Here is a 16,547-nt window from a genome sequence, read left to right as displayed (position 1 = left end):
ACACATTCACATGAGGCAAGGTGGGTGAAGTGTCTTGTCCAAGAACACAACGACTATGACATGAGGAGTGCAGGGCGGGGATCGAACCACTGACCCTTCCGACACTGGCCGACCTGCACTACCAACTTTTAAAAGCACCAACAGTAGATTGGGCCTCATGCAAGATTTATAATCTTAAACTCAATCTCACTTCTTTTTGTGTGTGTGTGTGTGTGTGTGTGTGTGTGTGTGTGTGTGTGTGTGTGTGTGACCTTGTCGATTTCTTTCTGTTCGCAGGGGAAAGAGAAGGTGAAGCCCAGAGGAAGCGTCTGTCCCTTCAGATTCTGAGAGTCGAGGAAATCACCGAGGCAGGTGGCAATGTGGTCGAACAGCTGGGCAGACAGAAACACAGTTTAAGTTTAATGCTTTGATTGTTTTTTTTTCTGTTTAAATGCTGCATCGGGCTCACCTGTTCTCCAGTTCCCAGCATCATCTCCTTCGGGATGGCACAGATCTGACTGTCCATCTTCAGCACCTTCTGCTCCTCCTCCACCACACGGACGTGAAGCACTCGGAAGTTTGTTCCACCGAGATCCAGCGCCAGGAAGTCGCCTTTCTCTGTTGGAGGGAGAAATGGATTGGTTGACCAAGAGGCAAATGTGTGTTTTTTTTTCTGCATGTGGTTAGCACTGTCGCCTCACAGCGAGAGGGTTCCTGGTACTAATCCCTGCTGGGGCCCTTCTGTGTGGAGTTTGCATGTTCTCCCCGTGTCTGCGTGCGTTTTCTCCGGGTTCTCCGGTTTCCTCCCACAGTCCAAAGACGTGCACGTGTTCGGTTCATTGGTGACTCTAAAATTGCCCATAGGTGTGAATGGTTGTCTGTCTCTGTTCGTCTCTATGTGCCCTGTGAAAGACTGGCGTCCTGTCCAGGGTGTACCCCGCCTCACGCCAGATGTCAGCTGGGATCAGCTCCAGCCCCCTACGACCCCGATAGGGACAAGCAGTTGAAGATGAATAAATTAATGCATTTGTATGTGTTGAAACAAATCTTGTTTCCACCTGTGTTCCCCTCCCCCTTCCCCTCCCTTCATGTGTATATAGACCGTGTCTTCCCCTGTCTCATGTGTATATAGTCTGTGTCTTCCACTCCCTCATGTGTATATAGTCCGTGTCTTCCCCTGTCTCATGTGTATATAGTCCATGTCTTCCCCTGTCTCACGTGTATATAGTCCGTGTCTACCCCTCCCTTCATGTGTATATAGTCCGTGTCTTCTCCTGTCTCATGTGTATATAGTCCGTGTCTTCCCCTGTCTCATGTGTATATAGTCCGTGTCTTCCCCTGTCTCACGTGTATATAGTCCGTGTCTTCCCCTGTCTCACGTGTATATAGTCCGTGTTTTCCCCTGTCTCATGTGTAATCCGTGTCTTCCCCTGTCTCACGTGTATATAGTCCGTGTCTTCCCCTGTCTCACGTGTATATAGTCCGTGTTTTCCCCTGTCTCATGTGTATATAGTCCATGTCCTCCCCTGTCTCGTGTGTATATAGTCCGTGTCTTCCCCTGTCTCACGTGTATATAGTCCGTGTCTTCCCCTGTCTCATGTGTATATAGTCCGTGTCCTCCCCTGTCTCATGTGTATATAGTCCGTGTCTTCCCCTGTCTCATGTGTATATAGTCCGTGTCTTCCCCTCCCTTCATGTGTATATAGTCCGTGTCTTCCCCTGTCTCATGTGTATATAGTCCGTGTCTTCTCCTGTCTCATGTGTATATAGTCCCTGTCTTCCCCTGTCTCATGTGTATATAGTCCGTGTCTTCCCCTGTCTCATGTGTATATAGTCCGTGTCTTCCCCTGTCTCATGTGTATATAGTCCGTGTCTTCCCCTGTCTCATGTGTATATAGTCCGTGTCTTCCCTTGTCTCATGTGTATATAGTCCGTGTCTTCCCCTGTCTCATGTGTATATAGTCCGTGTCTTCCCCTGTCTCATGTGTATATAGTCCGTGTCTTCCCCTGTCTCACGTGTATATAGTCCGTGTCTTCCCCTGTCTCACGTGTATATAGTCCGTGTCTTCCCCTGTCTCATGTGTATATAGTCCGTGTCTTCCCCTGTCTCATGTGTATATAGTCCGTGTCTTCCCCTGTCTCATGTGTATATAGTTCGTGTCTTCCCCTGTCTCATGTGTATATAGTCCGTGTCTTCCCCTGTCTCATGTGTATATAGTCCGTGTCTTCCCCTGTCTCATGTGTATATAGTCCGTGTCTTCTCCTGTCTCATGTGTATATAGTCCCTGTCTTCCCCTGTCTCATGTGTATATAGTCTGTGTCTTCCCCTGTCTCATGTGTATATAGTCTGTGTCTTCCCCTGTCTCACGTGTATATAGTCCCTGTCTTCCCCTGTCTCATGTGTATATAGTCTGTGTCTTCCCCTGTCTCATGTGTATATAGTCCGTGTCTTCCCCTGTCTCATGTGTATATAGTCCGTGTCTTCCCCTGTCTCATGTGTATATAGTCCGTGTCTTCCCCTGTCTCATGTGTAAATAGTCCGTGTCTTCCCCTGTCTCATGTGTATATAGTCCGTGTCTTCTCCTGTCTCATGTGTATATAGTCCCTGTCTTCCCCTGTCTCATGTGTATATAGTCCGTGTCTTCCCCTGTCTCATGTGTATATAGTCCGTGTCTTCCCCTGTCTCATGTGTATATAGTCCGTGTCTTCCCCTGTCTCATGTGTATATAGTCCGTGTCTTCCCTTGTCTCATGTGTATATAGTCCCTGTCTTCCCCTGTCTCATGTGTATATAGTCCGTGTCTTCCCTTGTCTCACGTGTATATAGTCCGTGTCTTCCCCTGTCTCATGTGTATATAGTCCGTGTCTTCCCCTGTCTCATGTGTATATAGTCCGTGTCTTCCCCTGTCTCACGTGTATATAGTCCGTGTCTTCCCCTGTCTCACGTGTATATAGTCCGTGTCTTCCCATGTCTCATGTGTATATAGTCCGTGTCTTCCCCTGTCTCATGTGTATATAGTCCGTGTCTTCCCCTGTCTCATGTGTATATAGTCCGTGTCTTCCCCTGTCTCATGTGTATATAGTTCGTGTCTTCCCCTGTCTCATGTGTATATAGTCCGTGTCTTCCCCTGTCTCATGTGTATATAGTCCGTGTCTTCCCCTGTCTCATGTGTATATAGTCCGTGTCTTCTCCTGTCTCATGTGTATATAGTCCCTGTCTTCCCCTGTCTCATGTGTATATAGTCTGTGTCTTCCCCTGTCTCATGTGTATATAGTCTGTGTCTTCCCCTGTCTCACGTGTATATAGTCCCTGTCTTCCCCTGTCTCATGTGTATATAGTCTGTGTCTTCCCCTGTCTCATGTGTATATAGTCCGTGTCTTCCCCTGTCTCATGTGTATATAGTCCGTGTCTTCCCCTGTCTCATGTGTATATAGTCCGTGTCTTCCCCTGTCTCATGTGTATATAGTCCGTGTCTTCCCCTGTCTCACGTGTATATAGTCCGTGTCTTCCCCTGTCTCATGTGTATATAGTCCGTGTCTTCCCCTGTCTCACGTGTATATAGTCCGTGTCTTCCCCCTTCTCGTTGCCAGAATATTTCGTCCCTTGTGCCGAAAAGTTCCAGCCCGTTCCACAGCCTTGTTCTTGTCTTGAGATCTACGTATTCACGCTCATGTTTTTTTGTTTTCCGCCTCTTAAGAGTGATTTTGATTTTTTTGAATGCCCTTTTGTCCAACCTGTTTCCCTGGGAGAGGCTTTGTTTTTTGTGTTTTATTAGCTCAGTGTTTCCCGTTTTGGATTTGAGAATAAACATCAGCTTAACCTGTGTACCTCCGCATCTGAGTCCTCATTCCTGCCCAGTTCAACAGCAAGTTTGGATAATGTCTGTTTTCTTCAAACAAACAAAAAAGAGGGGTCTCTGCAGTGTTTCCCTCCACACAATGCATTCTGGGAAGTCTTAAAGTTAGAAGAATTTGTGTTTAATTGGTCCGAAAATGAAAGCTTAAAAATTAAAAGTTAACTTGAAATTAATAAAACTTTAACTTCAAATTCAGAATTTAGTTTAAACATAATAACGCTCACAATAAACAGAGTACAAGGGGAAAAAAGTACTGCAAAAGTCAACAAATATAAATATAAATCAGTAGTTTACGTTAAAAAATGTATCAAACATTTGTTTTTAAAAAGAAAAGAGGTCCACTGTGTTTAAAAAGAGGGTGTTTGTCAAGTTTTGACTGAAAAATGTGTAAATGTTCACAGTCAGAAGTTATGTGCCATGTGTGAAAACTTAATACGAACACTGATATAAACTGACCCGTCCCGTCCGGTGTGGCCCTGACGAAGGTGGGCAGCATCTTGACGGTCGCCTTGTTGTGAGTGTGTTTCCCCAAACCTCGAAGCAGATCCTTCCTCAGCCGGGCAGAAATCTCCTGCAGCTTCTCCAGAGAGAGAGTGAAACCCTCCAGGTACTCCTGCACCTGCAGAGAGACAGACGCAAGACATATTCATTCATTCATCTGCAACCGCTTGTGTGCAAACTCCACACAGAAGGGCCCCAGCCGGGATTCAAACCAGGAACCCTCTCTAGTAATTTCCCAGTTTTAGCCTTATAGGGTGGTAGTACCACAGGCATTAATATGTGGGTTATTATGACTAATGTGCATGCTCATACGCAAAACGTGAATGGGAACTATGTGTACCATCATATAAAGTAATTAAAGTAAATAAATATTAAAAATAAAAAGTGAGATGAAACAGAGTTTCATTTTATCCACTGGATGGCAGCGTTTCCTAAAAATCTGCAGCATCAAACTACAGTCACACAAACTTAAAACACAGTTTGAAATGAAATTTATGTCAAAATGTGTGTGTATATATATATGTATATATATATATATACATATATATATATGTATATATATATGCTGGAGTTTGTTTCCCCTTCAAAAAAGAAATGTTATCTTCCATTAACTAAGTTTGGGTTCATGCTTAAGATGTCATCATTATCATTAATATTAAATGCTATTAACTCATTATTAAATATCAAAATGAGTTATATTAATGTGTGCAAATCTAAATTATAAATGAGTTGTAACTCTGCACTTTGAGTCGCACCTGTGCACAAAGTCATTTCAAATAACCCTGAACAATGTCGTCCTTCTAGTTTTTAACGCAGAACACGGTATTCAAGGAATCTGCGGCCACTTGCGTAACAAAGCAGATGTTATCTCTCAACCAGGAGTCACAAATGACACTTAAAGGTCCTTAAAAAACAACAAGAACATGTCTCATAATGCCTGGTAGACAGACTTCACACCGCTCTGCAATATTAAACAAAATATAAGGAGTTTATATCTCATATCTCATCTTCAGCCTCTTATCCGGGGTCGGGTCGTGGGGGCAGCAGCTTTAGCAGGGGACCCCAAACTTCCCTTTCCCGGGCCACATTAACCAGCTCTAACTGGGGGATCCTGAGGCGTTCCCAGGCCAGTGTGGAGATATAATCTCTCCACCTGGTCCTGGGTCTTCCCCGAGGCCTCCTCCCAGCTGGACGTGCCTGGAACACCTCCCTAGGGAGGCGCCCAGGGTTCATCCTTACTAAATTCTGCAAAATTATGTGCTCTTAATTTTATATTTTGATATTTTAAATCCCTGTAATTAAGTTCACATGATGGTCAATTTATAACATGTATGACCTGCAGTGACATTACATTTCACTGTGGTCCATGCCCAATAAAATAAACAAACAAAAGGCATGTAAGTGTCTCTGGCTTGGTATTTACACTCTGTGTTTCTGTTGCATGATGTGTTGCAGAGGCATGTCCTGCAGGAAGAGACTTGGCTGGCACGACGTGTTACGATCCTCTGGAGATGCCTACAACAATTCACATTTCTCTTCCTGTTTCTCCGCTTCCTTTTTATAAGCTGGAGAAACGCTGCACCGGTTTGAAAAGATACACTGGGCAGCTGTAATCTGCATTTATAGTTTTACATGAACACATAACGCCCTGCAGGGTGGCTGTACAGGTGTGATCGCACCTACTGAGCATTTTCTTTCACAACTGTTATGTTGCAAGCTCCCATTTAGGGATTAAAAACTGGGAGGGCGCACACATATAGGACACATGACTCAGAGATGATGTGCTGGTTCCTGTGCTGTGTCTATGCACTGCCTTCGTTGCAGCCTATTGTCTGAATTTGCTCTCCCACAACTTCTTCTTCTGGGAACACACGCATTATCAAACTCGGCCTTCATTTCGATCTTAACTACACACCTGTGATGTCTTGAGACCGTATCTTGCATGGATGCGATGTTATCACATTGCCAAGATCTATCCGCGAAAAGACAGGCAGAGATATTAACACCTGGCCATGAACTCTAAACCGCCTCTGTGGTAGTTGCCGCTACAGCAGGAGTTTGTCTCCGCAGACACTAACAAGTTAAATATACTGACGCAATCATCTTCTCTCTCGTGAGTCTCAGTAATTTTCCATGTTTCATTTGTTCAGGCCTTTTTTCCCCCTTTTTTCTGCACCATACGATTCCCTTTTACTGTTTGTCTCATGTCTCTACATGCTTGTCCCTGTCTTCACCTGAGCGAAGGCAGGACTGACTTCATTCCTCCACCATGACTCTGATGGTTTGGACGATTAAAAAAAAATACATTATTTGGGCTTGGGCTTGCAGTCTGATCACGGTGCAAACATGCACAATCAAAACAAAGCGGTGGGGAGTGACACCCTTCACACCGCAGCGCAGAGATACTGTTACAAGTTTACGTTTTGCATTTACACTATTTGCACTACTATAACACCATCTGCACTTTTATAATTATTTTTATTATTATTATTATTACTATTGTATTGTATTGGGCTGGTGGCTGGAGAGGTGCCAGTTCATCTCCTGGGCACTGCCGAGGTGCTATTGAGCAAGGCCCCTCACTCTAACATCTCTCCATTAATTGCATGTATATAGGTCCTGTTTGTGCATGTGTGTGTGTATTTCGGGCCTGTGTGTGTGTAACATGAATAATAATAGAGTGAAAAAAATCGAATTTCCTGTTGCAGGATTAATAAAGTAATTCTTCTTCTTCTTCTTCTTCTTTTAGCAGTTAGATAATTTATGTTGTGTCACTTACCATTGTGTCCTGCCACTTTACTAACTGTGTCTTGTCTTTGTCTTTGTCTCGTCTATGCGTGGGAGAGGGAGAAACGAAATTTGGATTCCTTGTTTGTCTTGTTCATGTGAGGAATTGACAATAAAGCTGACTTTCACTTTGTAAAGTATAAACATCAAGACATACTTAAAACCATACTTTTTAGAACATTAGAATAATCTATAATATATTATTGGATTATGCTCATGATATCACACTGATCGTCTGTTCCCCAACACGGATCGACCGTTCCCCAACACTGATCGACTGTTCCCCAACACTGATCGACCGTTCCCCAACACTGATCAACTGTTCCCCAACACTGATCGACTGTTCCCCGACACGGATCGACTGTTCCCCAACACGGATCGTCTGTTCCCCAACACTGATCGACTGTTCCCCGACACGGATCGACTGTTCCCCGACACGGATCGTCTGTTCCCCAACACTGATCGACCGTTCCCCAACACTGATCGACTGTTCCCCAACACTGATCGTCTGTTCCCCAACACGGATCGACTGTTCCCCAACACTGATCGATTGTTCCCCAACACGGATCGACTGTTCCCCAACACTGATCGACTGTTCCCCAACACTGATCGACCGTTCCCCAACACTGATCGACCGTTCCCCAACACTGATCAACTGTTCCCCAACACTGATCGACTGTTCCCCGACACGGATCGACTGTTCCCCAACACGGATCGTCTGTTCCCCAACACTGATCGACTGTTCCCCGACACGGATCGACTGTTCCCCGACACGGATCGTCTGTTCCCCAACACTGATCGACCGTTCCCCAACACTGATCGACTGTTCCCCAACACTGATCGTCTGTTCCCCAACACGGATCGACTGTTCCCCAACACTGATCGATTGTTCCCCAACACGGATCGACTGTTCCCCAACACTGATCGACTGTTCCCCAACACTGATCGACCGTTCCCCAACACTGATCGACCGGTCCCCAACACAGATCGACTGTTCCCCAACACTGGTCGACTGTTCCCCAACACTGATCGACTGTTCACCAACACTGATCGACCGTTCCCCAACACGGATCGACTGTTCCCCAACACTGATCGACCGTTCGCCAACACTGATCGACTGTTCCCCCACACTGATCGACTGTTCCCCAACACTGATCGACCGTTCCTCAACACTGATCATCTGTTCCCCAACACGGATCGACCGTTCCCCAACACTGATCAACCGTTCCCCAACACGGATCGACCGTTCCCCAACACTGATCGACTGTTCCCCAACACTGATCGACTGTTCACCAACACTGATCGACCGTTCCCCAACACTGATGGACATTTCCCCAACACTGATCGTCTGCTCCCCAACACTGATCGACTGTTCCCCAACACTGATCGACCGTTCCCCAACACTGATCGACCGTTCCCCAACACAGATCGACTGTTCCCCAACACTGGTCGACTGTTCCCCAACACTGATCGACTGTTCACCAACACTGATCGACCGTTCCCCAACACGGATCGACTGTTCCCCAACACTGATCGACCGTTCGCCAACACTGATCGACTGTTCCCCCACACTGATCGACTGTTCCCCAACACTGATCGACCGTTCCTCAACACTGATCGTCTGTTCCCCAACACGGATCGACCGTTCCCCAACACGGATCGACCGTTCCCCAACACTGATCGACTGTTCCCCAACACTGATCGACTGTTCACCAACACTGATCGACCGTTCCCCAACACTGATGGACATTTCCCCAACACTGATCGTCTGCTCCCCAACACTGATCGTCTGTTCCCCAACACTGATCGACCGTTCCCCAACACTGATCGACTGTTCCCGACACTGATCGACTGTTCCCCAACACGGATCGACAGTTCCCCAACACTGATCGACCGTTCCCCAACACTGATCGACCGTTCCCCAACACTGATCGACTGTTCACCAACACTGATCGACCGTTCCCCAACACGGATCGACTGTTCCCCAACACTGGTCGACCGTTCCCCAACTACTTCCATTTCCCCCTGACTTCTTAACGTAACACTGTAAAGTAACTGATTCTTATATTTGTAACAATTTACTATATGTAGTGGAGGTCTGGTGGTATTTTGTATTTTGCTTCTTGTCATCAAATCATATAAAAAGACACACACACACACACACACACACACACACACACACACACACACACACACACACACACACACACACACACACACACACACACACACACACACACACACACACACACACACACACACACACACACACACACACACACACACACACACACACACACACACACACACACACACACACACACGTATTTTGTGAGATCTTTTTTTAAAGATGGAAGTCAGAAAGTACTCAGACAGTAAGAGACTGGTTGTTGTCCGGTCTTTTCATTGATGACAATAAGAAAAATACAATTTGGTATGACCAGCATTATCCTTTTAAAGGGTCAGTTCACCCCAAAACCAATGATACATTTGTCTCCTCTTACCTGTAGTGCTATTTATCAGACTAGATAGTTTTGGTGTGAGTTGCCCAGTGCTGTCTTCTCTTGACTATAATGGAGCTGGATGGCACTCTGCATTTATGTATTCATCACTTTCATGATGCTGCTGGTAAAGGTTATTTTAATCTATTATATATAGTGTATAAAACCCTAATTAAAGCTTTCAGATAAATGTAGTGAAGTAATGAACGATATTTCCCTGTGAAATACAGTGGAGCATGTAGTATTTTAAAATAGAAACACTACACAAGAAAATGGATAAACACGTTTGACTATGTGCATGACGCTTTCCAGGAATAGTTTTTAGAGTTTTGGGTGTGTCTTAGTCTTTTAAACCGGATTAATCTGTGATCATCACGCTGAATAAAACATATTCTATAGGACAATTAAGGTTGTTAGTGTTCATGTGTCACTAAATGACCCTGTGACTGATCCTCCCGCATGAATCAGACTAAAACTCTGTCATTTCCTAATCTGGGAATCCTCCCAACAACAGCACCGACGCCCCAAAGCAGATCGTTTCTAAATCACTGTGAGTAACGAGACTGACACACGGAGACAAAATGTTAAAAATGCAGCAGATGATGAAGGTTTTACACAACCACACTGATGACATCACTTTTGACTTTCATTCAGTTTGCGTGAAATCACGTCTCCGTATGAGGTTGTGTGTAAAAACTGTATGCAAACGGCCGTACATTTTGTTTGTGACCTTTGGTGGAGGAAGAAGTATTCAGATTTTTACTTTTAAGTAAAAGTAGCACAAAATAAAGGTAAAGTACTCCACTACAAAAAGGACAAAAGTATTGGCCACACATTGTTTAAAAATATTGCATATATTGTTCCTGTTTTTCTTATATTTTACATTTCCCTGTGTTTATATTGCTTATATTTTTATATATTTTCTACAATTTATTGTCTGTTATTGGTGCTTCTTCTATGTTCGTTATCCACTTTGCTGCCGTGATAAGGAAAGTTTCCCTTTGTGGGACTAATAAAGGAATAACTTATCTTATCAGTGTGACTTTATATTGTTGTATTAATATGATGAGCACATATTTCTTTCTGTAAAATACATCTAGTGCAGTAAAGAGTACAATATTTGTTTCTAAATGTACTAGAGTAAAAGTATAAAGTAGCATAAAATGGAAGTACTCAAGTAAAGTACCGCAAAATTATACATAAATACAATATTTAGTTTGTTTTCATCACTGCCTTTGGTTTTAACATGACTCTGCTGTTTTTTAAGTGAATTTTACTCACAAAGTTTACATATATATTTTTAAATTACAGCATAAATATGTTTATATTGTTTTTTGTTACAGTTGTTCTGTACTTCTAGTGTTTATGTTATGTATTTGTCATTTCCTTACCATTGCTGGTACTGTTTATTCATTACCATTGTTGGTAATTGTTGTTACTATGGTAACTCCAATATGTGAATACTCAAACTGTTACTTTCTATGTTTAATATCGTGCACAACTTTGTATGAAATGAGTCGAAAGTTGTTGATAGCTCTGTGTCACAGTGAAGCTGATTTTTTGTTTCATATGTATTATGGGGGTAGGATTAAACAAGTTTTCTTCTTCCTACTCCCTTTCAAGCAACTCATCTCATCTTCAGCCTCTTATCCGGGGTCGGGTCGCGGGGGCAGCAGCTTTAGCAGGGACCCCAAACTTCCCTTTCCCGGGCCACATTAACCAGCTCTAACTGGGGGTTCCTGAGGTGTTCCCAGGCCAGTGTGGAGATCTAATCTCTCCACCTGGTCCTGGGTCTTCCCCGAGGCCTCCTCCTAGCTGGACGTGCCTGGAACACCTCCCTAGGGAGGCGCCCAGGGTTCATCCTTACCAGATGATCCTGAACCACCTCAACTGGCTCCTTTCAACGCTAAGGAGCAGCGGCTCTACTCCGAGTTCCTCACGGATGCTGAACTTCTAACCCTCTCTCTAAGGGAGACTCCAGCCCCCCTCCTGAGAAAACACATTTCGGCCAACTATTTTGGTTTATTTATTTTTTTTCCTCTTATGAATGTTAGCAATATTTTATTTATTTTATGTTGGAAACTATGATAGACAAGAGGTGACTTGTGCCCAATGTTTAATGTGTGCCTGAAATGAATAAACAAACAAACAAACAGTAATGTTGAGAATTTTAGGACCTTTCATGGTTCTTATAGGCTTCTGTCTGTGGCTCGTCTATTTAAACAAACAACAACACCAACCCCTGAGGTGACACGTACCTTATTGAGTGTGCCCAGAGGGATGCCCTCCAGGTGCAGAGTCGGTGTATCTCCGCTCATTTTGGCCTTCTTGGAAATGTGTGTGCTGTTCTTGCCGTTTGCCTCTGTGCCGCTCATCTGGACAGAAGAGATTAAAGGGTCAATTCACCCAAATTATAAAATATATCGTCCCTTGTGGCGATAAAGACATGCAGATATTCTCAGATATCCACTGTAGAGACTTCTGCCAGCACCCTGAATTGAAGGAGTGGTCTTTTTCGACACTTGCACACATCAAATAAGCCCAAGTTTGCTTACAGTCGCTAACAACCAGACGTGGCTAACACTGATTAGCTCGGGGCAGCACGGTGAAGGCATTTAAACGTCTTTTTTAACCATTAATTCTGCTACAAATGACACCAAACCTCTGCAGCAGCATGAGAAGAGTCCCTACACATAAAACAAATCACCAACAATGTAGCGAGTGAACCAGGAGTTTATTAAAAGAGTGTTTTTTGAAGACTTACCTACTGGCCCCGGTACCAGCCTCTCTCGTAGTAAGGCCAATTCAAGTGGATTAGCAAATGCCAAAAGGAAAGAGCCCATCTGAGCTTTGTTTTCTGTTTAGGGACTCTTCTTATGCTACTGTAGAGGTTTGGTGTTATTTTCAGCAGTATTAGTGGTTAAAAAAGTAGTTTTAATGCCTTCACCGTGCTGCCCCGAGCTAATCAGTGTTAGCCACATCCGGCTGTTAGCGACTCTACCAGATTTCTCTGTTAACAGTTCATACGCAAAAAAACTGTCTCGATGAAGTGCCGAAAAAGGTCTTACACTTTAAGTATATAACATTTGAATGAGTGTAAGAGTCTACAGCCATGCTATCAGCTATATGAAGGTGTACTAAATCAGCTAAATGCTAATGTCAGCATGTTAACACGCTCAAAATGACTGTGCTTACATGCTGAAGATGGTTATAACATTTTACATTTTGTTTTAGCATGCTAATGTTTAATAATTAGCTCTAAACACAATGTACATTCGAGGCTTTGCTCGTATTTGGTCATAATTCAAAGTATTGGTCAAACAGATTTTGACCTGATGGTGCCGCTCTAGGTGGTTGTCGAAGTGGTGGACCGATGAGAGCCATACTGATAGCCTAGCTAAAAAAAAACTCACAAGCAACATCTGTAAAGACCCTGTCCCTGTTACTCTGTCTGATACATTTGTACAGAGAAAAAATATATACTAAAACCTTCTATGAAAAGTCTCAAACTTCTGTCCAACTGTGTGCTCAAACAATCACAGTTTTAGGGAAAAAAATATGGCTAACTACGAGTAGGCTACATTGCTTGGCTTAGCTTGTCTGGTGAGCAACTATTGTTAAACTTATAACACATAGAGCTATTAACTTTAAAGTTTTACTCTAGTGAAAAGTGTAATTTTATAAAGCTGGAAGCTGGAACATTATATTTTTGTTTTGGTTTAACTTGTATCCACTTTGTGCGTAACTGCTGGCCAAGGTTGTAATATATTTTGTAAGCATTCAACAGATAGCCAAGACTCAACAGATTTTATGAGGTGAACTTTTCTGCTAAATGTTAGCTAGCTGACGAAAGAGAGAGAGAGAGAGAGTGAGAGAGAGACAGAGAGAGAGAGAGAGAGAGAAGGAGAGAGAACTAACCGTGGTTAAATAAGACATACATGCTGATTAATTCATAACAGAAACATTCAGAAGGTTAACTAGTAGCTAACTAGCTTAGATAGTTTTAAGCTAGCTTAGATAGTTTTAAGCTAGCAACGCCAATTTGAATTTTAAGTCAAAGCTACGTACGTGCAGCCGGTACCCTTGATTTAACTTTCAAGACAGTCATTTCTTAGTGTAGTAGTTTCACTTATGGGATTGCTATCTGTTATTTGCCGGGGTTATAAGATAAACATGTTTTTCAGCTGCTAAAACACTTACATGTTATTCCACAGACCTCAGTGTGAAGAGTTCTCCAGCCCCCAAAGTTGCTAGTTATGATGGTTTGCAAGGTTTTTGTTGCATCTACCAAAACTGGAACCTCTAAAGTCTCAGGTTTTATTTTTTTCTATCTTAAAAGCACACGATTATAAAATTACATAGCTTACGTAGAACAACACACAATCCACAAATAAAAGAAATAACCTCTCAAAAGTCAATAATAAGCTAATTGTTACCTAACAACATCCTCCTAAGAGAGCGTCTGTTGTGTTGAATCTGCTTCCTCTTTAAAATAAACTTATAAAACAGTATAATGACGTAATATTAAGTAGTAATAAGAGGTCAAGTCCTGAGGAAATACAGTGTGTTGGCTGTTTTATAGACACTTTCACTCAGTAAATGCGGCCTAAAACAATGCTCAAATATTTGTTGTGCCGTACCAGATGTGTGTGGACTCACCTTTAATCAATATTCGCTTTGGAGCCTCAAGCCAAGCACATTTGTTCCGTTTTTCAGGTGTTGAAAATGAGGCTTGAACCTGCAGGGCTGGATTTTGTCGTTGTCCTTTAACAGACTAACTAAAATGCATTACGTCAACTGCTTTATAACCTTTAACCTTTAATATCTGAAGAAATATTGGATGGATTGCCATTAAATTTGTTATATATATTTATTTTCCCTAAGGGATTAATTCTAACGCCTTTGGTGATCTTTGACCTCGCCTCTAGCGCCACCAACGGGTCGAAATGCCAACTCTTCTGTGAAATATCTCAGCATCTAGTGAATGGATTGGGACAAAATTTGGTACAAACGTTCATGGTATCGAGATGATGGATCCTGCTCACTTTTGTGATCTTCTGACTTTTCCTCTAGCGCCACCGCTGGTTTCATCTTTTTGTTGTTGTGCAAACTGGGATAATTTTACAACTATTAAATGGATTGCCACAACATCTGACGCAGACATTTACAGCCCCTTCAGGGTTAATTATATTAATTTTGGTAAAGTATTCGGTTCAAAATTTAAAAGTTTCCAATACCTGTAAAACTAATGGGATTCCCTTCATCCCAGGGCGCCCATAACGCCTGGAATAATCACCAATAATCACCTATAATTATTACCTATTACCAACCTTTTGATAATCATAAAAAACGATTGACACAACATTCAAACTACCATCTACAATGTCAACAGTGAACCTTTAAACATATGTTTTTTCTGTTTGTTTCTTACTTTCAATCCTAGAGGACATTGTTTAGTGATCTTTTCAGCAGTGAATCAAACCGCAGCTGTAAAAGATACGCCCATGACACGTCTGAATATATTTCATTGTGTGTGGAAATGCGGTTCAAAACGTAGATTGTTTCACAAGTCGGCTGAGATGGCGCATTCATGTGCAATCACATTTCCTAATCATTTCAGAAGTTGCGCCGTTATTATGCAGGTAACAATCAAGGGATCAGATTTCAGAATTTAAAGCACTGCAATAAATCCTTGTCCTGAAGCAAAATGGCCTTAAAATAACCACAAACAGGAAGGTAGAGAGACACAAAAAAGGGGAACAAGTCCTTATTTTGCTTTCACTTGCAGCCTTTAATCAGACTGGTCTAAACACAGTGTCCCATATCAAACCACAGTGAACTTTACGCGTTACTACATCTGACCAGTGTGCCGACATCATGTGATTTTACCTTTTAAAGGAAGTTTCTATCCTGGGAACTGTACCGTCATTTAACCTCAATATCAGATAAAAGTCCCTGAATGCTGAGGTCAGGAGGGACATTTTGAAGAGACGCATGATGACTGAGGACGGCTGCTTCTCCTTTCACTGAACTCCTGAACTTGACCTCATCAACACAGAAGAGTACAACTAAGTAAGTAAAGACTTATAATAATAATAATAATAATAATAATAATTCAGAGGACTTGAAGACCTGGTCTTTCCCCTTAATCCTAATGGGAATTATCTGAAATTGGATGAGTAAATATTTGTATTAATTCTCATCTCATCTCATCTTCAGCCTCTTAGCTGGGGTCGGGTTGCGGGGGCAGCAGCTTTAGCAGGGGACCCCAAACTTCCCTTTCCCGGGCCACATTAACCAGCTCTAACTGGGGGATCCTGAGGCGTTCCCAGGCCAGTGTGGAGATATAATCTCTCCACCTGGTCCTGGGTCTTCCCCGAGGCCTCCTCCCAGCTGGACGTGCCTGGAACACCTCCCTAGGGAGGCGCCCAGGGTTCATCCTTACCAGATGATCCTGAACCACCTCAACTGGCTCCTTTCAACACAAAGGAGCAGCAGCTCTACTCCGAGTTCCTCACGGATGCTGAACTTCTCCCCCTCTCTCTAAGGGAGACTCCAGCCCCCCTCCTGAGGAAACACATTTCACACGCTTGTACCAGCAACTGCTATTAGAATATTGATTATCTAACCTGGTCACTCTTTTTTGTTTCATCTTGTACTGAACCGTCCATTCAATGATTGCAAGTTGAAGTGGAGGACACTGCTTGGTCTTTAAAATAAGGCAATTCAGGACGATCATTTCTGCCCACGCAACCATAAGAGGTCCATGTGAGACAACAGATCTAAATTCTGGCCAGTAGAAAAAACATCCTCTAACCTTGGCCGATAACCTTGAAGCTGCACTCAATCATATTTTTATGGTAATGACTCAAATGTGTAAATCGGCACCAACCCTGCAGCTCAGCATTGTCGGTGGTATTTGC

General features: G+C 43.1%; 1 protein-coding gene across 2 annotated transcripts in view; it reads right to left on the bottom strand.

Annotated features, from left to right (window-relative positions):
* The window catches only part of LOC310957137 (hexokinase-2-like), a 31,444-nt gene that overhangs the window by 13,193 nt on the left and 1,704 nt on the right, over positions 1-16,547 (bottom strand). For both annotated transcript variants that reach the window (XR_014593499.1, XM_083927578.1), the window contains exons 3-6: positions 11,883-11,999; positions 4,292-4,454; positions 449-597; positions 252-371 (exon numbers count right to left, since the gene is read on the bottom strand). Coding sequence is in view for 1 of the 2 variants with exons in the window: in XM_083927578.1 (XP_083783704.1) it covers positions 252-371; positions 449-597; positions 4,292-4,454; positions 11,883-11,999 (549 nt within the window). In the remaining variant the exon portion in view is untranslated. The remainder of the gene's footprint in view (positions 1-251; positions 372-448; positions 598-4,291; positions 4,455-11,882; positions 12,000-16,547) is intronic.

Source organism: Echiichthys vipera (genome assembly GCF_963691815.1).
Source record: "Echiichthys vipera genome assembly, chromosome: 14".
Lineage (NCBI taxonomy): Eukaryota > Metazoa > Chordata > Actinopteri > Perciformes > Trachinidae > Echiichthys > Echiichthys vipera.
The sequence above is the reverse complement of the archived record's forward strand: the minus strand, read 5'-3'. Positions and strand labels throughout refer to the sequence as shown.